This window comes from Podarcis filfolensis (genome assembly GCF_964270895.1).
Source record: "Podarcis filfolensis genome assembly, chromosome: 6".
Taxonomy (NCBI): domain Eukaryota; kingdom Metazoa; phylum Chordata; class Lepidosauria; order Squamata; family Lacertidae; genus Podarcis; species Podarcis filfolensis.
This window is the reverse complement of record NC_139609.1, coordinates 3,236,905-3,263,576: the sequence shown is the minus strand read 5'-3', so window position 1 is coordinate 3,263,576 and position 26,672 is coordinate 3,236,905. Positions and strand designations below refer to the sequence as shown.

Here is a 26,672-nt window from a genome sequence, read left to right as displayed (position 1 = left end):
CCTGATCCAGCAGGCTCTTAAGTTCTTCAGCTGCACATGAAAATGATACTACAGTAAGCCCACAACTTGTGTGCGTTCAGCTTTTACGTGCTGGGCAAAAGAGATACTTTGGCAAGCCCACCCACCACTGAGCCCAATGTGCTTTGGCTAGACATGATTTGGGCTTTGGACATGATCTCCAGAATGTCCATGGACCATATTTACTCAAATCTAATGTGCACCTTGAAACCCTAAAAAAGTATTTGCTGGTGAATGTAAATGTGCCATCAAATCTAATGCACAACTTAATTTTTGTGACGTAATTTGGCCAGAAAAGGTGAGCATTAGATTTGAGTAAATACAATATATTGTGGTCTTACTGTATATTAAGGCTATAGAGAGGTATTTTGCTCACTGTTTTCAATTTACTAGTCCAAAGGGTTTGAGTTGGGAGCTATAAAGTAAGTTTATAAACCAGCAACTTCTGCTCTTTCAGTTAAGTCATGAGAAAACACACCAAATGATTTTATTAAGGTAACACTATTTATACAAATCAACTCATGCTAGAAAAAGCACAAATGATATGTAAACAATTGTTTACAGAATACTTTTTCTTTGTAAAGGTGCAAATGTTCAAAATGTAAACACAAGAATGCCATCTCTCAGGCCAAGAAGGGTTTTCCCCTTTCTTGAAAATCCACTTGTGTTAAGTTCCCCACCCACCCAAAGACATTGAAGATGTTGAAGTTTACAAATAAAGCTACTTCTTAAAGGAAATGTGAGTAAAACTTAATTTCATTGGCATTCCTTGCAACACACCTCACCTCACCCAATGCTGCGATCAGCTTTCCTTTCTGCTGCTTCCTTGGCACCACAAGAATAGGACACAAGTTATACATAACTGTTCTTTAGCTCCAGCCATCACTGGCCATGCCTGCTGGGGTTGCCTAGAACCAAGAACTGCAGTGACATAGGTTTCCCATCCTTGCCCTACAGCCCACTAATTTAGCTACAGCCCTGACAGCTGAGATTTTAGACAGAACTATGCTTTAAGGATAAAGATGGCAGCTTAGACAAATTCAAAATGCTTATAATTCTTAGCATGTCTTTCAAAAGTGACAAGACAGGCATCATTATAGATAGATGTAGATACCATTTCACTAACGGCCAGTGTGTGGCTCTGAAGTACAAATTATTACTAGGAGATAAAATAGGTACCCTATTTCTGATACAGTACTCTGTTCTTTAATCCAAATCAGGCTTGTATATGTACTTAGTCACACTAGTTAAAATTACTAGTGCACTAACAGTGAGAAATACAAAACAGATGCAACTAGAGCATAAAGTCTATACAAAGGGAGACTATCTACCAAGACATTCTCCTCCACAACCCGTACAGAAATGAACAGAAGCAGCACACAAATTCTGCTGTGCTCCACATTGACTTCAGTGGGGCTTGTGCTGGAGAACTTCCCGGTAGATTGCTCAAATTATTATGTGTCTATTCCTTGTTCCACTACTGTATTATTATTATTTTAATTCTTTGTTCTTACTGACCCACAGTGCCAGCAACCTTTTGTTGGCTAGCCCTTTGCTTCCAAAGATTTTAACTAGGCCAAAGCTTACAAACAGCTTCATTTAGAAAGCTGCATCAGAATTTTACTTGGGGGGGAGGGAATCACATTACCATGATACCAACAATATGGTAGAAATGAAATGGAACAGGTTCCAGCATATATAGAATTTCCCCCAATGCAATGTAAAATTCAAGCAGCAGCATCTTCTGCCAAAGCCCTGTTGAAATGAATGGGCTCTTATGCAACTAATTTGTTTAAATGGAGCATATGGGCCCTCTTTGACTTGACCTCTTTAAACAAGGCCAATGATGTTCTAGAGAAACATTCGTCTATGCAGATGCATTGTCTACCTCTCAATAGGCTCCTGTCTTTGATGGAACTCATATACAGCTTGAGGTCTTCATTGCTCAGAATAACATTACATTCCAGTTTCTTCATTAAGATTGTAAAATTAGAATGGGAAGACAAAGACAATGAAAACTATGTGTTCCAGGTATATTCCTGGGGTTGCTTGGTCTGGTCTTCTGTAACTAGTAGAGAGGGGGAAATGCTTGCAACATCCATTATAGTCCCATAGAAAGAGGCACCAGCGAATAATATAAATGTGATCTCAATTTTACTAGAGCCTCAGAGAGCTCAGCAGTCACCAAGCTGACCAGCTTCAATAGGAATGAACTCGGAGTGAGAGAGATTTCTCCCATTGGCTTTCTACCATATATGGGATTCACAGTGTGTCATTTTTATAACTCCCACTCCACCTCCAAGCCGACGATAGTTCATTCCTCCATACAGTCTGCAAAGAAAAGACACACTTTGTTACTCTGATTTAACCCCTACTCTTACAGAAGTGCAAGAATCAAATTTATAATAGTCAACATGGATGGTCTCCAAATGACTGTATTGGGAGAGAGAAATTGCCATATGAGAATAATCATTAGCTGGCATGCTTGTTACTAAATAGTGGGATATAGGCCAGCAAAATATGAAGAGACCAAAGAAAAAGGTCTTGAGATTATTTTGATGCCTAGGGTTGATAGGAATCTGTACATGGTCTTAATAAAAAGGCTGGTTCAACCACCAAATCAAACCATGCTTTCATATTATGTGAGCAAGACTCAGACTTGTCTGTTCCCTTCCCCCTTTCATTTTGTGACAAGCTGGAGTTTGTCCTCAAGCCCACACTGGAAGCCATATTTTGGGAGGAATTCAGCATAATGCAACCAAATCGCTCTGTCAACAATCTTGCTCTGGATTTTGAGACACACCCCTAGAGCCAATGGAAGCACACAGGGGGAAGAGAGGAGGGAAAGTCCCACTGCACAGACTTTCTTTGGTGGGGCTTGTTAGTTGAATCCTGCCCTTGATTGTGTCTTTCAATTCTGGCTTCTGGGCAAACCATAGTCTGAAATGATTCCAACTTTAAAGCAGAAACTAAGGTTTTCTGTAGAATTGGGAGGGAATCAAAGTGCACTACGGGAGAAGGAGGAAAAGAGTTTGGATTTGATATCCCGCTTTATCACTACCCTAAGGAGTCTCAAAGGGGCTAACAATCTCCTTTCCCTTCCTCCCCCACAACAAACACTCTATGAGGTGACTGAGGCTGAGAGACTTCAGAGAAGTGTGACTAGCCCAAGGTCACCCAGCAGCTGCATGTGGAGGAGCGGGCAAGTGAACCTGGTTCACCAGATTACGAGTCCACTGTTCTTAACCACTACACCACACTGCCATGAACTGAAATTCTATCATTTAATGCCAAAGCAAGGGGTGGCCTTGTTTCTGAATAGTATTGTTTGAAAAACAAAACACATCCTAATTATGATCTTTAAACTTCTTTACCTCCATGTGTTGGCATCTGGGTCAAACACTTCAATAGTCTTCAAGTATGTTGTGCCATCAAAGCCTCCTACGGCCATTAGCTGTCCATTCACAACTGCGAGGCCAACCTAGATAATGACCAAATAAGTGATTTGTGTAAGTTGGAATGTTGCAATACAGTCTAGTGTTCTAAACACAGGGGCTTCTGCAGAACGATATTCAGTGGGGTCAAGTACACAATTTACATTTTTCCATTGGTGGAAGAGCAACTGAGAAGAAGAATATGGATAAGAGGTAAGTAGTTTAACTAGTTCACTGGTCAGGCTATATATCTCAATGCACATACTGTCTACATCCAGAGTTGACAGAATTGTACTGCTTCACTCCAAGTCTGAATTTTCTTTTCAGCCTAAGAGCAGCACTGATGGTCAGTCTTCCTCTGATGGCCACATATTAGTGACAGGTGTAACCAAGGTTTGCATACACACACACACGAAATATGCAAGCGTGCAGCACTCTCCCTATCACACCCACCCAGCCTTAGCATTTCCAGCACTGGAGGGGGGTGGGCCTGGAAATGCCTTCTATCCCGGAGGATCTAAAGAGCTGTCAGAGGGCTTAGTGTAGAGCAGGCATGTCCAAAATCCATTTCAGGGGCCTAATCCAGCCCGCCAGTTGACTTCCCCGGGTAGAATCCTTAAAAAAAGCTCAACAACTCTTCGGTCAGCCCTCACGTGTGTTCACTTCATCAAATCTGGTCCTCTTTGAAAAAAGTTTGGGCACCCCGGTGTAGAGGTTGGAGGGAAAAGGTCCCTCTTGTCTGCTCTCTTTAGAGATCCTAAAGCACTCTGATTGCTTTCTAAAGAACAGAGAGCTATATTTCCTGCTCAAAATGGAAGATAAAAGCTGCAGTAGCTGGTAGGCCACTTCCTGTAGCTTAGCAGACCGGATCCAGAGCTCAGTTTTAGCCACCTCTGGTCTAAAGAATTCAAGCTGAGCAGGAACAGCAGCCAAATCAACCCCAGCTTACCCCACTACGGCGTGACGTCATGGCTACCACAGGAGACCACTGGTTCGTTCTGGGGTTGTATCGCTCAGCACTGCTAAGTTCAGTCGTATCATCTCTGCCTCCCACAGCATAGATCATGTCTTGGTATACCGCACAACCTAGGTGCTTACGTCGAGTGCCCATGGGTGCTATTGTGTGCCAACGGTTCTCCTGAGGGTTGTAGCGCTCCACTGTGGAAGATTTGCATACATGGATCAAGGGCAAAAGAGCACAGCCACAAGAAAAGAAAAGCCAAACACCAATGGAAGCCATTGTTCGTTCTCATTTCTATTTCTTCTGTTGCATCAGACCAAGGGCCCATTGACTGTGCTATCGTGTTTCTGATATTGCCTGGATAGCTCAGTTGGTTAGAGCAAGGTGCTGACATCACCAAGGTTGCAGGTTTGATCCCCATATGGGACAGCTGCATATTCCTGCATTGCAGGGGGTTGGACTAGATGATCATCAGGGTCCCTCTGAACTCTATGATTCTATGATCCTGGCTCGCCAGATGTTTCCAGGAAACCCAAAAGCAGCCTCCACCTTTTTCTCCCAGAAGCTGGAAATCTGAGGTATACTGCCCCTGAACCTGGAGAAAATTCAGCTATTCAACTTCAATGGCTATTCAGTTATAATGGTGAGTAGCCACTGCTATCCTACATGAGAAGATTGAAAGTCTAGGATTTAAACAGTTCTCAAATATTTGTCTTGGGAAATTGCCTATCAGATGGAGACATCTGCATATCTACTCAATATAAAATTAGCAAAGTATGACAATTTGGTAAAAAAAACAAACCACCCAGAGCTGAACTCTGCTACTACCAGCCCTTTCATTTTCTCAGGAAAACCTTCAAATGAGTCATGTCAGAATTCCTCAGAAGCACCTGGAGAGTAAATTACCGGCTCTTGCATGGAGATACCTGTGTTCAGAGGTGACGTCCCATCAGAGCCTCCAACAGCATAAAGGAAGCCACCTAGCACAGCCACAGCCACCCCAAGGCGCCTTGTACTCATGGAAGCCACGCGAGTCCATTTGTTCTCCTTTGGGTCATACCTCAAACGAAACACAAAAGCATCTCTCTCACCAAGTCTGACCAGTTCCACCAATGCCAATCAAGTATCTTGACCCTGGTACTAGTCTTTATCTTAAATGTGTCTTAGAAGGCATTGGTAAATAGCCTGACCTCTTAATACTTAAAATAAAGACTAGCAAACTCAATTATCACCTCCTGAAAACAGAATGGGTTCCATACCATATAGACAACAGAATATTCTACCAAAGATAAACCAGGAAAAAAGCCAATGCAATTCTGGGCTGCATCAATAGGAGTATAGCATCTAGATCAAGGGAAGTAATAGTGCCACTGTATTCTGCTCTGGTCAGACCTCACCTGGAGTACTGTGTCCAGTTCTGGGCACCACAGTTCAAGAAGGACACTGACAAACTGGAACGTGTCCAGAGGAGGGCAACCAAAATGGTCAAAAGCCTGGAAACGATGCCTTATGAGGAACGGCTAAGGGAGCTGGGCTCCAGTTTAGCCTGGAGAAGAGGAGGTTAAGGGGTGATATGATAGCCATGTTCAAATATATAAAAGGATGTCACATAGAGGAGGGAGAAAGGTTGTTTTCTGCTGCTCCAGAGAAGCGGACACGGAGCAACGGATCCAAACTACAAGAAAGAAGATTCCACCTAAACATTAGGAAGAACTTCCTGACAGTAAGAGCTGTTTGACAGTGGAATTTGCTGCCAAGGAGTGTGGTGGAGTCTCCTTCTTTGGAGGTCTTTAAGCAGAGGCTTGACAACCATATGTCAGGAGTGCTCTGATGGTGTTTCCTGCTTGGCAGGGGGTTGGACTCGATGGCCCTTGTGGTCTCTTCCAACTCTAGGATTCTATGATTCTAGGATTTGGGAAACATATATGTAGGTAAGCAGTTACTCATTTGTCAAGAGGGTCATGTCCTTTCAACTATAAACTGGGCAAGGTAAACAAAATAACGAACAGACAGGAACTTATGGAAACTAAACAATGGGGGGGGAGGTATTATGACAATTAATAATAATAATAATAATAATAATAATAATAATAATAATAATAATAAATTTATTTATACCCCGCCCTCCCCAGCCAAGACTGGGCTCAGGGCGGCTAACAACCAATAATAAAAACAAGTTGATTAAAATACAATTTAAAAGAATTAAGTTACAACATTAAAACAATTAGGGAGCAATCTCTTCATAGGAGGAGAAAGGAAAAAGAAAGAGGGGGAGGGAATCAAACTGATTCTGAGCCAAAGGCCAGGTGGAACAACTCTAATTACTCATCTAAAAAACCAGAAAATCCTCCTGACTCAAAAGAGTACTTAAACCCCAGATTTTAAATGCTTAGGTTGCTCTCAAAGCTCCAACAAGGGACCCGTTTTCACTCTACAATTTTGGGAATCAACCCTTTGCTTCACGGGACCAAGGACAAGGCATGGGTGAGAGATGCTGCAGCCTTGCTAGTATGGGTTACTGATGAGGAGAGCATACTGTATTTTTCCGTGTATAAGACTATATTTTTCCTAAATTTTTGAAGTTTAAAATAAGAAGTCGTCTTATACACAGATAAGTGCATAGTGCATTTTCTTAATTTTGGGTTAAAAAAATAGGGGACGTCTTATAGATGGAAAAATACAGTAATTCTCAAACAAAAGGCACAGTTCTCTTGATCCCTAACTGAGGTTCTGCTTACTTAACTCTCCTTTCTCACTTGACTTTTAGCATGAGTACTGTGGCAAAATTGTCACATTCACTGTCTCTAAGCTTTTTGGGATAGATAGGGATCCTTTTTTCTCTTTAGATCATGCTGTGTATGCTCTGTGAGTTGATGCCTTCTTATATGTTAACACTGCTGTCTGAAAGCAGCATTCATATACTGTCACTTTCGTTTCATGTACTAAGCAATCTTCCTTTATTCCTTTTTGTGAGCATAAGGCTAAGGGCAAAGACGTGTTCATAACAGACACACATTATAACAGCAGCAAAAGATTCCTGGCAATGTGCATAGGAATGCGTGTGAGCGTTCCCCACTCTCAGCTCCTTAAAGAGATACCTTTCAACAATGTTAAGACAGGAGACACCATCCTGTCCACCCACAGCATACAGGTAGCCACCAAGAACTGCCACTCCAACACTGGTTCTGCAGGTGCTGGTGGGTGCTACATCGCTGCTCCACTGATTAGTCTTTGGGTCGTATCTAGAAAAGGCAAACAGGTCAGGTCTTTATGGTAATTTCACCTGGATTTCTTAAACCTTTTGCATTTTCTCATTACTTACTGCCCTTCCCTCAAGACCTCTCATTGGTCTATGTCAGTAGAGGGTAAACATTATAACCTGGACACAGATTAATCAATGGACTGGGGTACTCTTTCCAGATGAGGTACCTCCTTTCCCAAGTTTCAGATCACATGGGATCAGGAGCACCATGCCATCAGTCCCTCTGCTTATGGTGTTTAGGCTACAGGGTTGATGCTGTGTTAGTAAAAATGCCACCACACATGCACAAGAGGGAAGAATCGGGAAAAAAGCCGAAAGAGGCACCTCCCCAAAAATCTAAAAACAGTTGTGGATGCATGCAGCACGTGGCTGACTTGTCCATGTCTATAGGCACAAAAACCCAGCTGGAACCCGGCCCTGCGCATGGACAAGGAGAGTTTCCCCACAGTTCAGCTGTGCACCTGGAAGCTGAGTCTGGGGAAGAGAGGGAGGGAAACTAGGTGCTGCTTAGTCTCCTTCCCCTCAGCCTAAAGCCGGAATGAAAGAATTATGTGCTCCTTCATAGTCCGGCTACAATTCACCACCACTAATGGGGAAAGGGGCTGATATCCAAGTTAGATAAGAGAGTGAGGGCCAGAAAAAGTGAATCCCTGCAGTGTGTGTGTGTGCATGTGCAGTTTCTAACCTAAGAAATCTCTATGACAATCAGACTTGGAAACCTTAAAAGAAAAAAGCAATGTCCTCAGAGATCCAAATGATGAGCCAGATACCAGAACCACTGCAAACAGGTGTGCATAGTGTACCATGCGTACAGATACTTTTTTTAAAAAAATGCTTGTTTAGGAAAGTATTTGGATCTTGATCAATCTTTTTTTAGATATATTGTGCAAAGGTTACAACTTGTGGAGGGGAGTTCTCACACTGTTGCAGGAGTATTAGGTTACAGTTATAGTAGTCTCTAGTTTGCATTGTGGTTTGAAATATTCGGAATAAGCTATCTTTCTCGTTCCAAGAAAATAAATGAGAGATGGAATAGGAGCTTGCATGGAACCCGATTCAACATCCATTACTATAATCAGAGCAAGCAGTTAAGCTCCAGAGAACCAGAAAAGTGTGTTTGACAAGATCTTACCTTTCCACACTATTGAGATAGGAAGAACCATCATGGCCTCCCACTGCGTACAGAAGGTCATCCAAGACACTGACTCCAACCCCACACCGCCTTTTGCTCATGGAAGCCACCATCCGCCACTCATTTGTTTGAGGGTCGTAGCGCTCAACGCTGGAAATGGCATCCCCGCTGCACCAGCCACCCACTGAAAGTTGTTGGAGATGCAAATGCAATGGAATGACAGGACAGAATTAAAATACATAATTATATTAACATTAATACGAACTTCTGGGGAAGAAAAATGCTGGACTAGACATTGTTGTCAACGCACCACAGAAAGAGACAATTATGTGGCAAGTAATGACAGCAAACTACACCGGCTCCCTCAGCCAATAAAGCGAGATGAGCGCCGCAACCCCAGAGTTGGTCACGACTGGACCTAATGGTCAGGGGTCCCTTTACCTTTAATGACAGCAAAGCCATAAAACTTGGTTATCACATTATCTCTGGGAAAACAAAGATAACAGGGATTAACCTCTGATGCTCTGAAAGGCTGCTTTCCATGCTAAGCGACTGAGAAATTTTTGAGGGACTTGGATGGGGGTGAATGACTGAGAGTGGATGAAATCGCATTCTTGCCCAAATACCACATAACAGTCTTAAGGGACATAAGGTTGGCTAAACTTCCCTTTTTTAAATTATTTGTGAGACTGTTATAAATTGTGACTCAGGTCATCTGTCTACCAGTTAAAATATACATCTGGAATGTGACCCAGCTGCTGGCTTAAGAAGAGACAATTAAAAGGCTGAAAGCAAAACAAAAAGTATGTCTTAATTGTTTGTGCCTAACGGGACACGGGTGGCGCTGTGGTCTAAACCACAGAGCCTAGCGCTTGCTGATCAGAAGGTCGGCAGTTTGAATCCCCGCAACAGGGTGAGCTCCCATTGCTTGGTCCCAGCTCCTGCCCACCTAGCAGTTCGAAAGCACATCAGAGTGCAAGTAGATAAATAGGTACCGCTCTGGCAGGAAGGTAAACGGCGTTTCCATGTGCTGCTCTGGTTCGCCAGAAGCGGCTTAGTCATGGCTGGCCACATGACCCAGAAGCAGTATGCCGGCTCCCTCGGCCAATAAAGCGAGATGAGTGCCGCAACCCCAGAGTCAGCCACGACTGGACCTAATGGTCAGGGGTCCCTTTACCTTTAAGATATATTTTATAATAATAATATAATAATAATAATTTATTATTTTCGTTTCCCCAGCCACTCTGGGCGGCTTCCAAGAAAATACAATAACCTATTAAACATTAAAAGCTTCCCTAAACAGGGCTGCCTGTTTTTTAAACAGCTAAGAGGTATTCCAACTGTTAGAAATCTTTACCGTATTTGATTTTTAACCCTCTGTCCCTCTGCTGAAAGTGCTGGTTGCAAAGTGAAACTAATTAACATAATTATGCTACTGTGAGAAAAGAATGAGCTCTGATAAACAGCCAGGGGGCTTTGACTTAGAGCAAAGACTGTAAGGTCTTCAGGAAAGTGGGTTGTTAGTAAGATCAAGAACACTCAGTAATGGAAAAATACAGTTGGACACTGACTCTTGTCATTGTGCAGCAACTACTGGATGAGCAACTGAAAGAGCTCACAGCTGAACTGCATAAAACTGTGAATGAAAGTGGACCTGAAAAAGATGAGGCTAAAGAAGACACAGAACCTTTGGAGAATAATATTGATGGAGGACTGCCAGAATAGGAGAGTGGAATGGTAGTAGGAGGCAGTAGGTGGTGAAATGGAGGGGATCTCCACACAGGTACTGGAAGAGTGAAACAGTCAAACAGTGGAGTTACGATGTTAGAGGAGTGGAATTAAACCATGGACAGAAAGATTAAGAAATATTCTGAGCTGCCAGAGAGAGATGAGAAAGAAAGGATCCTGTGTACAATTTGGAATGGACTTAGAGGGAAAAGAATGGAGAAAGAGGAAATGGAAGGACCTTTTTTCTAAATTAGGATGGAAAACCATGACCAACAGGAAATGGGAATGGAAGATATGAAACTGGGTATGAATTAATGAATATACAATAAGTAAATAACTATGGATTACTGTTTTAATATATGGCCACAGCAAAGAGACCAATATGAGTTGTTGTGTAATACAGTGGAACCTCGTGTTACGTACCGTCCTCCTTGCGAACGCTTTGGGTTATGAGCTCCACTAACCTGGAAGTAGATGCTCCCGGTTGCAAACTTTGCCCTGGGATGCAAGTGGAAGTCATGCATCGGCAGCGGGAGGCACCATTAGTGAAAGCATGCCTCATGTTAAGAACAGTTTCGGCTTAAAAATGGACCTCCGGAACGAATTAAGTTCATAACCGAAGGTACCACTGTAATAGGAGAACCTCTTTTAGACTTTTGTGTGAAAGAAAAAATGAATGAACTTCAGATGTCTGGATCTGAAGACTGGAAAAAGATTGCCTAGCAGAAGGAGGAACAGCTGGATACCATTCTGGAGTGAATACTTTGAATATGTTGAATGATCTTCATATATATATATATAACTGACAGATGGAGAATCAGAAACCCTTTTCATTTCCTTCTTTTCTTTTTTTTCATTCCTTTATTATTTTCATCTTCCTGTTTCTTTTGCTACATTTCTTTGCTTTGCTCTTACTTTTTATTTTTTTATTTTTGTGTGTGTCCTCTGCTCTGGGTCAATGAAAGGGTTAACCTGGACTTCCGGGTTAGTGCGATCGACTAATGGCGGATTCCCTCCGAGCTCCGGAGGGAATCTGCTCAGTAGGGGACGGGTCCTGCTGCGGCGGCGACGCGGGGACCCTCAGAAACAACAGGCGCTGAAGCCTGTGGACTTGGTGACTCGGCGGGCACCATTTGCGCCCCCCGACCCGCGAAGGAGCCTTTTTAAAGGCTTCGGAACGGGGGACAGGGAGCGGCGCGGTGCTGTGAGTCGACTGCTCCCCCTACAGAGTGAAGCCGCATGCCATGGTCGGAGAGCGCTGACTTCTTCCTTTGAACATTTGGACTAAAAGTAACAACTCGTGAGTAATACGGAAATTGGACTTAAAATTTCTTTTTTGGATTTGGCACGAGCGGGGAAGGCGCAAAGAGGAAGTCCGTCTCCCCGTCTTGTAAACATCTTAAAGCAAGGACTAGATAACTAAGGTTGAGAGAACACCTTCTTTTTGAGAGGATAAAAGTAATTAATTTCACGTTTTGGCAGTATAAGTGAATTTGCTGGAGGATAAGAGTTAATTTTGAGAGTGGAACCGTCACCCCCCCCCCAGGACCCGGGAGCGATCCGTGAGAGAGCCTGTTGAAGAGACATAGAAGATTTTGACAGCTGTCAAGCTAGCTGTCAAAGCTGGGGGAAAAAGAGAACTTTGTTTCTGTTGCCTTTGCTGGTTATATTTGTTACATTCAGGTAATAAATTGTTGAAAATAAAGAGAAAAAGTTAATTTGACTTTTGGATTGGAACTGGAAGGAATACTAAGTAACCAGAACTCCTCTAGAGGGGGCTCTGGGACATTACAAGAATGGCTGCAAGTGGAAAAATACTGACTGAACTGGAGAGGGCTTTCCTTCTCTTGGGAAAGTTACAAGAACAAAGCAATGTTTTGGCTACAAATGTCACAACATTGAATGATACAGTAAATAAACTTGCTGAATCTGGAAGGGACTTGACTCAAGTCTTTGTATCTGAACAAAAAGTTTTTGTAGCTGAACTAAAAATCTTTGCAGCTGAACAAGAAAAGAAATCTGAGAAATTTGAGAAAGTGGGGAAAGAGATATATGATGATTTGGAGGGAAAGGAAGGAGGAGCTATAATGCCACAGATGATTAAGGAGAGCCAGAGGCCTGCTAAGATGGATATAAAGGAAAATAAGAATGAGATTATGAAAATCTGGTTTGAATGGAAGAATGAGGAATGGAGAGATCTCCTCATGTGGAGATCTGAAGACTTATGGATTACAAACTTGACTAAAGTGGAAGCTGGAGTTTTTGGGACATTTGGACTTAAAAGAAGTAAGAAACAAGATTTGGACTACACTTTTAAATATGGAGGTTTGGCTAGAAGAAACATGGACCTTATTGGGACAGAGCTTCTCCGAGATTTGGTGTTTAATATAAAGGACTATCAAAAAAACCGGCAGAGAGGAATTGAGAGAGAATTAAGAGCCTCGGACGTGAGGTCACCAGGCTGACAGCAGATAGACTGATGGACATTTGTTGGAGTTCGAAACCGGGAAAGGCGGGGAGTGGGGCTTTGGGAATCCAAAGGGTGTACAATTATACTTTGTTTCTTTGTATTTTGTTTTGCTACTTATATCAAAATGGGGAACTCGTGAAAGGGAATTGGGGTAGACCTTAGAAAAAGATATTAAGAATAAGTACTGACATATAAAGACTGAGGTTTATGTTAAAATTGGTTAACTAAAATGAATTAAATATAATAAGGTAAAATTTGGGGATAAGAACTTGCTGAACTAAAAATTGAACTGGAATACAAGAAGGGGAGGTGTGGGGAAGTCAGGTAAATATGTTATTGAAAGTAAGGAATGCAAATTATATGTGTTTTTTTATTATTATTATTTTCTCTATTTTTTGAAAATTTCAATAAATATCTTTTTAAAAAAAATTAAAGGGTTAACCTGAACTCAGGTTGCCAGTTGGGGTGGAGAGTTTAAAAGGCTCCCTGGAGCCTTTTGTTTCCTCCCTTCCATTTTTCACTTTCTGCTTCTTGGAACAAGGAAGAAGCCATGTAGCCAGAATCTGCAAGTGAACTGAATCTATCTAAAAGGGCAACTTTATAGCCTGCATCTTTGCTAACCCAAAGAGTAAGGAAACCAAGTCCTTTACTTTTTGGGATGTTTGGAACCATTTTTCATTTTACTGCCAGCAGATGGAGACTTGTTTGCTGAAACTTCTGGAAACTCTGAGTAAAACATTCACTTATTTGGAAATCTAAGGATCTATGATTCATTCTAGCCAAAGTATTTTTCATTTGCAGATGCAAACTAACCAAGTTTTCATGTGCTTGGAGCAATCATCACTGTGCTTAACCCCCGACCGGAGAGTAGGAATCTCTCTTCCAAACCTCTCTCTCCAACACATTACTTCTGCTCAGCCTGGATTTTACCACATATACATTTATACTGAAGTTTTAGGTCACACACATTTAGATAAGTCAATTCTCCCTCCAAGTTAAAGATGGCTCACTACAACCGTCAGAGATCCTGTTGCCTGGAACAAAGCGAGGGCCCTCGCTGCCTTGCTATACTGTTGACCAAAAATGGTATGCCATGCCTCCCTGACCAAGTCTACAGTCATACATACACACCTGCAAAGAGTACTTCCCCACAGCGGATAGGCTTGCGTGGTCGAGTTCTTGGTCCCTGCATCAGTGGTCGCTCTTGGGGCAATAGCAAATAGTTCTTAGCTTCATCCACTAGGTCTCTGCATGGGAAAGGCCATACAGTATTTTTACTGTGATCCAATCATTTTGCAAATTACCAAAAACTACTGCTCCAAAACAAGGCACAATTTGTAATTTGTTATATAATCAAAACCCAAACACAGTTTAATGTAACATTTTGATTTCTTATCCTACACACTTTGAAAACTCTGCTGAAAAGCAGCAACACAATTAACATCAGCAGCCATGTTTAAAAGTGGAAGGTGAGTCGCAGCATTCTGCTAACTAAGTGGATTGACTTGTCAGGATTTAGCAATGCAATTTTCTTGAAAAAACAAATATCACCCCCATGGCATGTTAACTTATCAGACCATGCTAAAAATGTTTGATTATTCAACCTACCCAAACCCCTTACACCTGGCTCACACCTGACATCATATCTGACATTGGGTAGAGATACAGCTGCAGTACTGAATGGGGAATTCAACCCTGCTTGGTTCAGGTGAGCCAGTGAATTCCCAGAAGGAACCATTTGCCATGCCAAAACACTACAGAAAGCAGGAATGAATCCACCTGCATCAGATGATGTGCCTGGGCAGTTTGCCCCCCCCCCTTGAGAGCCAACTCTTAACAGTTGGGAGGGACAATCCATCTATCAATCACAAGACATCAGATCACCGACAGGTCAGTGGTCTCACCCAGCTGTCAAAGTTGGGCAGCCAGGGTGGGGGAGATAAAGATCTGGCCCATTAGGCCACAAAGGTTCCCTATGCCTGATGAAGTTGCAATCCTGCACTGGCAAAATGTTATTGATCTTGGAGGGATTTACTTTACAGTAGATTCCACAAATCATGCTGTACCAGTTTAATTTGTCAACTGTACAGCTGAATAATAATCTTTTTATATACTGGGCTCTCAGAAGCTTGTGCTTCTCAGAATCTCTCAACCCCACCCCAACAAAAGATGCTGGCGACAGAAGATATATTTTACGGGAAGACAGTCTAACTTTATAATAAACTGGTCATTTTAGAAAGAAAGCATTTTACATGATAGTAGGGATGGGGGATGTGTGGCCCTCCAGATATTGCTGAACTACAACTCCCATCATCCCTATGGGCTACTGCTACAGTCTGATATAATGCCCATATGCAGAGCAGAAACACAATTACCGTATTTTTCGCCCTACAGGACGCACTTTTCCCCCTCCAAAAATGAAGGGGAAATGTGGGGGGGGGGGCGAATGCAGGCTTTCGCTGAAGCCTGGAGAGCGAGAGGGGTCGGTGCACACCTCTCGCTCTCCAGGCTTCAGGAAGCTATCCGCAAGGGCTTGGGAAGTCCCGCCGGGCTCCCAAGGCTTGTGGACAACAAGCTCCAGGAGTGATGGCAAGGTTGCGCAACCTCGCCTTCGCTCCCGGACCCCCAGCCCTGAGGCTAAAAAGGAAGCCAGGACAGCTAGCGGGATCCATCCCGCTCGCTGTCATGGCTTCTTTGCTCTTTGGGGCTTGGGGGGGAATAATATTTTTTTTCTTTATTCCCCCCCCCCAAAAAAAATAAGTGCGCCCTATGGGCCGGTGCGCCCTATAGGGCGAAAAATACAGTAGTTTCATGTTAGAAAGAAAGGCAGCAGAAAGTTATAAGATAATCCAACATTTGAAGTGACATAATTTTGTCAGGAGTGGAAAATAAGATGGGGTGTACTCTTGCACCCCTCAAGGGATCTACTAGAATCGGCTTTTGTTGTGTGAGCCACAGAGAAGGAAAGTGATATTTTTATTAAATAAATTTGCGCAACTGAATGAAATATTAATGCACCTCCTTTTTGCCAACAGAAGATACTGCCATTACCTATTTTTATCCCCTGACCACTGTATGCTGCATCCTAATTTCAGGTCCTAGACGGGCACTTTAAACATTCCATTTTCCGATAGTTCTTTTTTTAACATGGTAGTCTGACACACAAAAATAGTCAAGCTTCCAAAGGATGAGTTCTGACAGAAGATCTCATGGACAAAGACTTTTTGGCTTTCAAAATGTAGATGTACTGTGGCCACTTACCTGCATTCTTCATCACTTTTAATGAGCGGGTCAGAACCAACTGTGCCTACCAGGAACTTTGGGCTGAGAAGCGGCAGGCGCACATGCTGCAACACCTGCAAATCAAGGACAGTGGATCAGACGTGGGATGGGGCACCACACTGCTGAAGAGTACCCAGCATATGCCAGAAGTTATGGGAATGCTTTCTGTGAAGATCACGTTATCAGATGTAAAAAAACCAACATGCTCCATTCACTCATCATGCCAAACATGGTTTGGGCTTCTAAACTCTAGGGCCGAGCTGAAATGGCACCCCAACTTCGCCACCCTATTCGCAGTGGACAAACTAGATGATGATTCAGCAGATCTTGGTAGCTTTCTACAATTTATGAGCACTGCTATGCAATGAGGGAAATAAATGCTATCTAGCACAACGGCTGGCAGGAGTGTTGCTGCAAAACAGATGGTGATTGGAAGCGGGGGTGAGTCAGGGAGGTGGTTTTGACACTATTTGCCCCCTCAATCCCGTCCACAAATTATTCAAACCAAAAGTTCTCTGCAGAGAAAATTGTTGCTCAGCCTTATTTAGAACACCTTCTCACTCAGCTTCCAAGTCTACTCCTGTCTCTATGGTACAGCAGCCTCTGGAAAGGATGTGATGCCGTAACCATGGCTTGTCATCACATCAAGCTATAGTTAGCAGAAGCTTTGGTTTGTAAAGCTGCTTCAAAACCAGTGTTAGATTCTCTTTTGCTGGCTGATGCGTTGAAATAATGATGTGTTGCAAGTAGATTCAGAATAGACAGAATAAAGCACTTATTTACACAATGCATGATCAATTTAGAGGACTAACTACAAGTAATGGTGATGACCACTAGTTTACATGCCTTTAAAATGCGATTAGACAAATTAATGCAGAACTGTGTTATTCTCCCCTTGAGAACAGTTGCCTCCCATTGCTACACCCCAGCAATTGGTATCTAATGGGATGCTGCTTCTGAACAGTTATGTAACAGCCAATAAATAGCTCTAATAAAGTATACATTTGCTTTTGATACAATTTGAGAGAGAGGTAAGTGACAAGTGCTTCTTCCTAATGCATTTTCACTCATTGGCCAGAACACTGGAAGGCAGGAACAAGTCTGTGTTTTTCTTATGGCTCCTTAAGTAAAAGGCTAAAGTGGGAACTGATATTTCTCCTCTCTCCTCCCTCCCTGTAAGGTCTTTGGTGCAACAACCTGTCTTTTTTGCTAATGTTGTCGTGGATGATTGATAATGCTATAAGTAAATGAATGCCAGTAGGTCCTGGCAAAGTCCCATCAGCATGCATGTCCTTGCGGAAGAAAAGTCCTGTAATCCAAAGGTCACCTGGGGGAGCTGAGGTCGCCTCTCCTGAATGCTGTATTTCACCCAGGCCATCACTGCATTGAACACCTGCTCTTCACTCCGGACATTCAGTTCATCACTGGATATGATGTCAATTAGCTGATTGGCTGGAAGCAGCATGAACTCCTCACTTTCCATCACCTGCACAGAGATGCAAGAATACAGAGTCGTGGAAAGCTCTTCAAGCAACCAGCAAGCATTATGAACTGCAGGTGCAAAGTCCTGTTCACCAGTGAAACTGGGGAACCTTCTGCTTCTCAGTTTTTTGGTACAAGCATTTTACAAGCTTCAGAAAGCAACACACTGGTAACTTTCAAATAACAATACAGGTTAAGTTAGGCTGGGCCAGTAGATAGACTGAGCTGCTTTGAACACAGAAGGCCTCATTTCAAATCCTTGCCAGCTATGAGCTTGTCTTGGGCCAAACATCATTGCAGCCTCAGTTTTCTTATCTGTAATCTGGAAATAACAACAACCAACCCTAAAAGGCAGTTGATAATAATAATGTACCAAGTTATTTATGCCTTCCATTACCCATTTTGTAAATCAACAGAAACCATATTCAGAGGTGGATAGGAGGCTTATACACGTGAATGAGGAATCTTAGCTATTAAAGCAGCTGCACCTGTAATACAGACAAAAGCCAGAACAAAAAGCATCGGATAAAATTACCAACAGTTTTGCAGATAAATCTGAACAAGCCTTCTTGACCTAGGCTTGAGGCAGAATACAAGAGCATCTCAGGACAAGGGGGTGGGCTTATTTGATCCCACCCCTGTTCTGCTCACTTTCTCTAAAAATACACACAGAGGCCATGAGTGCAAATGCACTTCAGAGGGAACCAGAGACTCCTAAAAACTGCCAAGGACTTAGCTAGCATGAATTATAAGCCTCTGACATGCTGCAAACAAGTTAATAAATTTGTTCTAGGCTCTGGGAGGAAGCAAGTTTCTCAGAAGATAAGAGAAGAATCAGAGAGATTCTCGCATTTGAAACAGAGGAAAGAACATTGACTGGACAAGCCCCTTGAAGCCTATCAAACTGAACTGTAGGAAATTTCTATAGTTGCTTGAGTCTTAGGGAAATCACTAAATTGATTCTATGAGGCCTGCATATCTTATGAGCCACCAATCCACATACAGTTCACCATAGACTTGGTCAGTCTATTGCTTTTGCTGTCTGCTTGGGCCAAATATTGTGACTGCTTGGCTATGCTCAGGCTTGGTGGGTCACAAGTTATGCAACCCAAACAGCTAAAACAAGAGAAACCCAATGCTTAAAACAGGAGTCAGCAAGGTTTATCTTGCCTGGGCTGGATCGGTCCCACGGAAATCTCTCCGTGGGCTGGATCACGCACGCGCAATTTTCGACATCTGCATGATTTCTGCACCCATGATTTCTGGTGTCTGTGTGTGCGTGCCCGCAATTTCCATTGTCTGCGTGTGCGCAGACATGATTTCCGGTGCTGTGGAAGCGAGTCCCCACGCCGCACTGCGCTGGTTTAGCGCAGTGCGTGAGCGGGCAACTCGGTCTGGGGGCGGCTCATGGGCCTGTCAAACGACCTCCGCGGGCCGCTTCTGGCCCATGGGCCTTAGGTTGCTGACCCCGGCTTAAAACATGCAAGATCGTTTTTGATAACCTCTAGAAAAGGGAGGAAAGAGAAACAACAGCTATAATCTAGCATATGAAGGGTCAAATTAGCTATAGATCATACCTCGGAAACAGCCTTTTCTTTCACCAGAACACTCCTCCAATGCAATTATGAGAACAGCTCTAGATCAAGCAACTCAAGTACACTAAAGGAAGCCATGGAGACAGCCAAGTGATCTGCTAATAGACAATCCAATTTCTTGCTCACGTAAACTCCACAATATGGTCCCCCCCCCTGGTCATTTGCAGTATTGGTCAATCTTATATCTGAAGCCAGGGCTTTTTCTCAGCCAGCACCTCTCAGGTGGTGCCACTGCCATTCTAAGAGAACAAGGGAGGTGTCCATAATGAGTTCTGGCATCTCTTTTTCCAGAAAAATAGCACTGTTTGAAGCTTTGACATCTAACAGAACAGTTAAAGGGATAACAACAGGCCAAGAATTTAACTTATATGCAGATGATGTGGTAGCACTTGTAAAAGACTCTAAGAAAGCATCCAAGAAATTGTAATACTTGATCAGAGGATTTAGTAAGCGCTCAGGATATAAAACTAATATTATAAAAATTGAATGAATGGGTTTTAATATGAATAAACCTGTGAAAGAAAAAATAATAGAATAATATGAAATATCACAGAAAGACATTCTGAGTAAATATCTCATAATGTGGATATCGCAGAATTTGGAAGGTTTTAAAAGCATAATCATGATAACTTATTACGGGAAGTAAAAAATGAGTAAAGTCAATGGACACATCTGAAAATATCACGGATGGGGAAAATATTGGTGTGTCCACAAATATTACTTTTGTTTTTAAACATACCATTATGGCTTGACCAAACAGTATATGGCAACTGGGGGAAAATATTGATATACTTTGGTATTTAAAAAAAAAACCCAAAGTCACTGGAAAAACACTGACAAATGCATTTGAAAATGAAGGCTTAGATTGCCAAGCAGACAAAAACTACATGGAAAAGCTTGTGGAATATTTACAATGCAATTTGTTTTTGTTTTATCATGTATTTTTTATTCTCATTTAGTATTTTTTATCTTGTGAACCACCCTGTGAACCACCCTGTGATCTTTGAATAAATAATAATAATGACTGTTTGTAATTATTTCAATACCTATCATTGAGAAGTATTTCCCATACGCTAGTTGTGAGTCATCAAACCAAATAGAGACCACCAGTAGCTTGATATACACCCTGTTTCCCCTACCTACTTGTCCCTGCACAGAGGAGGAGGAAACTGACACCTGATGGGATGATTATAGGATGAATTCAGTTCAGTATGGCACAGGTGTGCATCCCTGTGCTACATCTGAGCAGGTAGTCCTGCACCAGTGGGCTAATTCAAGCAAATGCAGGCTGGATTTTGCTTTTGGGTTGAGATTTTTAACATTTTACATCATACATTTTGCAGATGGCCTCATGCCAAGCTACGTAATTGCTTACCCTGAACCCTGCTGGGGAAAGCAACCTATGTCTAATCCATGCACCAGTTATGTAGTATCACAGCAAGCAGTATTAGAAACTCAGATATATAAACTAGGAGCCAAATGGCTCCTTAAACCAAAGTTACAGTTGCCAAAATGGAATGTCTAATTGCCATTTTTGAGCAAGACGGCTATAAAGTCTTATTTTTCAAATGATGCTCCCAAGACAGTGATAATCTGTAACCGTTCTCAGTGAAAGTGCATTCCTGCTACTCTAAGGCCATCCTTGCTTGCTGATTTATGGATTAACATTGATCAGAAAGGGGAAAGAGGTTTACCATAATGTGAGAAGGCTTGCAAAGATGCTTCAAGCTTGGTCTATATACGCAAGGGAAGAATTTTGGTAGACAGAGATTTTATGGTGCAGGGAAATCTAGGCCATATTGCACCACACCCGAACTTATGTTATGAGCAGTCATATCAAAGTTTTTCTGTGTTTCTATCATCAATGAGGCCCCATCAAAGATGACAGCCAGTTAATTGCTTTGAAAAATATGAAGAAAGTGCACAAATTAATGTCTTTACTCAAAAACAAAGTTAAGACACACATGATCCAAGATAGACTCATGGACTGAACTTCAGCCTGTATATAGAGGATTCCAGTTTGGAATGCTTCCACATATTATTATTTATTTATTTATTTTAAAAAAAACCTTACTTATCAAGAAGCAAGGTTCTAGGACCAACTCTTTCCCTGTTTTGGTGATTTTCTAACTGCAGGGACAGTTCAGGAAAAAATGCCGAGGAGTGCTCAGAAGTGGTATAGATTCCTTTGTTTGTGTAGACCAGGCCTTAGAGGCAAATGGACCACTTACCTCTTGAAAGTTATGTTGGGTGAATTTGTCAGCAATTCTCAGAAGTTCTCTGCAGGAGTGGGTATCAGCAAATGCTCGGATGCCAAGGCAATTGGAAGGATCCAACTGTCTCTTCAGGAACTCACAGCAGGCCTCTTGGATCTCAGCTAGCTGGAGGAGGCAGGCAGCTGGCAATAACGTCTGAACGTTGCCCTCTTCCACCGTGATTTGGGATGTGTACGCAAAGTCAATCAGAAGCTCCATGGCCCTTTCATCAATATCTCTTATTACCACCTCAGTTTGCCGGCTCTCTGCAAGCTCCCCTGTGAACATTGCTCGGAAGTAAGGGCTGCAAGCTGAGAGGATCACCCGGTGGGCATAGATCTTCTTGGCCCCCACAACCAACACCACATCGCACAGCTCCCGGTGCTTCCGCAACAGGTTTATGACCTCCAGGGTTTGCCGGGGGTGCTTGTCTGAGATGTAAGGCATGCGAGCAGGCTGTGGCACTCCTTCCGGGAGCTTGTTGGGATCTCCGAGAGTGCAGCGGCTTGTTACATCCATTCCTGTTTCGCCTGCTCGATTACTGGCACACCTGGAAAAGGAAAATACCAGTGATACTAATGGGCAATTTGGGGGGCACAGAGGGGTGGGCAGGGAAAGAGAAGAAAAGTCCTGTTCCGCGCATGCGCGGAAGCAGCGAAACACGACCTGTGCACGCACAGTCGCGTGTTACGTTCTACTCAGGATGCAAACGGGGCTCCGGATCGGATCCCGTTCGCATCCAGAGGTACCATTGTAGTTAATGCAACTCTTAGCTTCACCACCACCCGCTGAGTTTTGCGATTTAAAAATTGTTAACAGAAAGTATTGCCAAGCACTGACTCAGCTCAGTCCGCACACCAAAACCTAGTTATTTGTGCTAACTATGGTGTGCTGTGATATCTGAATTAATGAATACAGTGGTACCTCTACATACCTCTACTTACGTACCCCTCTTGTTACGTATCCTTTGCGCACACGGCAAACCCGGAAGTATATTTTCAGGTTTTGCCGCACGCACATGTGCAGTAGCGCTCTATCGTGCCGTATGTGTGCGCAGAACAGGCACCTCTGTTTGCAGAAACCTCTGGATCCGAATGGACCTCCGGAACGGATCCCGTCCGCAACCAGAGGTACCATTTTAGTTATAATTATCACTCCCATCTCAAGAGGCAATTGCACCACAGAAACAGGTGTACTGAGCAGAAAGAACATGAGAAGAAAGTCTAAATCATTCTTGTTTCTGTGTATACATAACTTAAACATGGTTTGCATTCTACTCTATGATTAGTATAAACCATGATTTGGTTTAATGTCTGAATTTAACCTACGATAATTTCTCTTTCTGCATCTTACCTGCGCATTGGCTTTCCGTCCATGCACTGCAAAGAGAAGTCTTCAACCTACACTTCTGTGCCAGTGCTAAAGAAAAGAATGAAATAGTGTGTGACAATCCACTCTACTGATCTGTAATCTATGAGTAGTATAATCGGGGCATAGAGTAAATCCAATGAAATCAGTTGACTTAGGTTAGCCATGACCAACTTAAATCTATTTGCTGCAATAGGTTTATTAAGAGTATAACTTAGTCTTCATGCTATCCAATGCTGCAGTTCCAACATGGCAAGAGTTCCAAAGTGTGCAATGGAGTTTCCTCTTCTGTCCCCTCTAGCTCCCCAGAGACCCTCCAGAGAAGTTTTTGGAGGCACATGGGGGAGGAGAGGAAACAGAGCTCTCCTTTCCTAAATACACTGACCAGGGAGTAAGCCCATTAGACACAATTACGATTTCTTACATTTCTACCCTGCCTTCATTGATGCGCTTTAAAAAAAAAAAAGAATTAGAATTTTCTCAGGCAATTCTTCTTTAAGATGTTCAAATTACCAAGCTTGTCTAATGTTTTACTTCCATTTGGCACCCATATTGGCCTGGTTCGCATGCCACTTTAAACAGTTAAGCTTGACTATGATTTAAAGGTGAATGCACCGTGTGTTGGTATGCAAGGAGAAGTTTGTGGCTGCTTCACTCCTCTGCTGCTGCACTGCAGGAAACTAAGCCATGGTTCAAGCCCAGGCTCCTGGTTTATCTTGCTCCAAGTTTGGTTCCAAGCTGTAAGCAAGGTTTGTTTTTTGCTTACAGCTCATGGTTTATTTGGAAGAGACAAACCATGAACACAGCTTTTGACAAAGCACTAAGCCAAACCATGTCTTAGTTTCCATAGTGCAGCAGGAGTGAGGGAGAATCTTTTCCCCATACGCTAGTGCAATGTGCTTTCACTTTTAAACTAAGGTTAAGCTTAACTGTGGTTTAAAGTGGCATGTGAAAATGTGCACCCCTTTGCCAGATGCAGGAAGGCATAAAAAGAAAATAAACATTCCCATAATATACAAAGCATAGAACTATAAAATCAAAGAGCTGGAAGGGGTCCCAAGGGTCATCTAGTCCAACCCCCTGCAATGCAGGAACCTCAGCTAAAGCATCCCTGACAGGTGGCCACCCAAGCTCTGCTTTAAAACCTCCAATGAAGGAGCGTCCACCACCTTCTGAGGCAGTCCATTCCGCTATCATACAGCTCTTACCCTCAGAAAGTTATTCCTGATATTTACATTTACCTTTCCTCCAAGGAGTTCAATATAGCATGCACACTTCCCCCCTCCAAATTTTATCCTCAAAACAACCCTTGAGGTAGGCTAAGCTGAGAGATGGTGAATGGTCTAAGGCAGAGCTGGTCTGTCCATGAGGCAGACTGAGGCTGAGAAGTGAGGAGAAGTGGCTGCGGTGGCTTCTGGCAAGATTACTAAGAGTCTCTGGAGGCCTCTGCACTCTCTTGCAAGACCTCACTCACAACTGTGCACCCCTGGTGAGCAAGGCTTTGGCAGGGGCAGCAAGGGGGTGCGGGTGGCACACGTGCAGGGTGGCACCTTCCCATTTTGCCTCAGGCGGCAAACCAGATAGGCCACCCCTGGACTACGGTCACCCAGAAAACTCCATGACGCAAAGGGGATTTGAACCCTGCTCTCCTAGGTGTCAGTCTGATACTCCAAACTCAAGGCCACCACACTTGCAGTCTCATGGAAGACACAGGCAGTTCAGGAAAGCCCCATTCCTTCACACGTATCCCCAAGGGGTCTATTTTACAAGAATTTGGCTGTTATATGCAATATTATTGCCAATATAAAAGTACGATGAAACAGTTATTAGAAAAAGGATTTTAAAATTTTATATACAGTTCTCTCCTTATCTAGTAGTCAGAACATCAGGGCAGAGTCTACCTGAAACAGAACTTTATACTTATCCATTACCATATCCAAAGTAAAAGTACCATGTCCAATTATGGTTTTTAAAAAGCATTTCAGCTATCATAACTCATATTAAAAGAAAACAGATTGGTGAACGAACCATGTTTACAGTCACTCACCTTGCTATGAAGTTGAGGTAATTCACAAGCCCTGAATAATCAAGAATCCCTGCCTTCTATTCATTTTATCCGTTGAGATCAACAGGACTGGACAAAAAAAAATGATGAGTGACCACAAATGTTCCTAAAAGTTAGATTACAACACCTAAGAATTTGAAATGTTTTACCTATTCTATACCAAAACAACACCTACAGAATAGAACTCTAGCACTTTTTCAGCCCTGGAAAAATCAATGTTTTCCAAAAATTGGGCTAGGGAGAGATCGTGATTAGGATTGGGCCTCAAAGACAAACTTGACAGGTGGTTGGGGTCACCCACCTGTCAATCACATGTGATTAGGGTATCACATGACTAACAGATAGGTTGTCCCATCCACCTGTTAAAATCCCTTGCACAGCTATGTAAGACTCTCAATGCTCTGTCTTTAAATAATCAATACCATTGGTTTAAAAAGGCTGAAAAGCAGGGACTAAATCTTGCTGCCTAGGTTGTGTGGTCCTGTTCTCTATTGGGAACAGGGTATGCCACCAGTGCAGAACTAACCTCTGTTCTCTCCTTCCATCAGCAGTGATGTCAGCTGATAGTGGGTGGGCATGGTCTGGGGGAAATGACCTCACTGGACCCCCTGGTGGGCCAAGATTGGCCTGCAGGCTGTAAATTCCACATTCCTACCCAAAAATATATCAGATAACCTCCATGGGATGCTGAATCTAGGTACCAACAGAGTGAATCTCAGATTCCCAAAGAGACTGACATGTGCAGGCCATCTAAAGTAGCAATCCTATCCACTGATTTCTGGAAGCAAGACCCATTTGATTTAATGGAACTTAGTTCTGAGTAGGCATGTAAAGGATTACGCAGCCAATCACTGCAGAAGTTTGGGAAGCTGACAGAGAAGGCAATCTTCTAAAAGCCCAGGATCCAAACGGATGCATCCTCGAAGGCCAAAAATTAAAGTAACTAAATACATCCCACGGACTAAAGCCTCCCCTGGTACTCAGCGCCTCCGGTCCGATGCAGCCGCACTGTATCCCCGCCCTCGCCCGCTGCAAGTCCATCTTCCAGCTTGGTCGCCCAAACTCCATTTTCTCCACCTCAAACCACCTGACATATTCTAGGGTCCATTCACCTTCCCGCCTCGGCTTCTTGCCCTGGCCTAGGAGCGGGTCTGCGGGATGACTAAACAAACAAACAAGATCCATGGCGGGCGGGCAGGGGGTCCATCAACGGCGACAGCTAAATGGAGCCTCCACGTTCGGAGGCAGTATACCCCGCTGCATGCCAGGGGCCGGGAGCCAGGCGAAGGGAGCTGCTGCCTCCGTGCCCGGCAGACGGGGGAAGCACCCGGCTGGAAGGGAGCAGGCCCGGGACCGGCGGACCTTTGGCCTGAGGGGCTCTTATAAGCGCCCCCCGCCCCTCCTCGCACACGCCCCCGGCTCCCCCCTCACCCTCCTCCGCCCCGGCTGCCTCGGGAACCGACCTCGCAGCGGAGGCGGGGAGCGGCGGGGGGCGGGGCGGCCTTTCGAAGGGTCCTTCCCGGCTTCTTTCGGCACCGCAGCGGCTCCCGCAGCTCCTGCTGGCCCCGGAAACTGCCGGTAGGAGCCGCGCACGCAGCGCACACACCCCGCCCCCGCACC

General features: G+C 43.5%; 1 protein-coding gene and 1 long non-coding RNA gene across 3 annotated transcripts in view; one reads left to right on the top strand and one right to left on the bottom strand.

Annotated features, from left to right (window-relative positions):
- LOC310765901 overlaps positions 1-26,672 on the top strand; it is a 92,422-nt gene that overhangs the window by 15,658 nt on the left and 50,092 nt on the right. The gene's annotated exons all lie outside the window — the stretch shown is intronic.
- Positions 476-26,656, bottom strand: KLHL20 (kelch like family member 20). 2 transcript variants are annotated; one of them, XM_083621409.1, is made up of 14 exons: positions 26,380-26,604; positions 26,165-26,344; positions 25,035-25,121; positions 22,973-23,038; positions 21,596-22,169; positions 17,615-17,773; positions 16,267-16,361; positions 14,137-14,252; positions 8,808-8,991; positions 7,512-7,655; positions 5,340-5,473; positions 4,402-4,610; positions 3,393-3,499; positions 476-2,349 (listed from the first exon to the last, which is right to left on the bottom strand). In XM_083621409.1, exons 4-14 carry the CDS (start codon positions 22,993-22,995, stop codon positions 2,265-2,267), a joined length of 1,830 nt encoding a protein of 609 aa, XP_083477535.1. In that variant the 5' UTR covers positions 22,996-23,038; positions 25,035-25,121; positions 26,165-26,344; positions 26,380-26,604; the 3' UTR covers positions 476-2,264. The 2 variants fall into 2 exon arrangements, with proteins under 2 accessions (XP_083477535.1, XP_083477534.1); XM_083621408.1 differs by lacking the exon at positions 26,165-26,344 and having other exon boundaries at positions 26,516-26,656.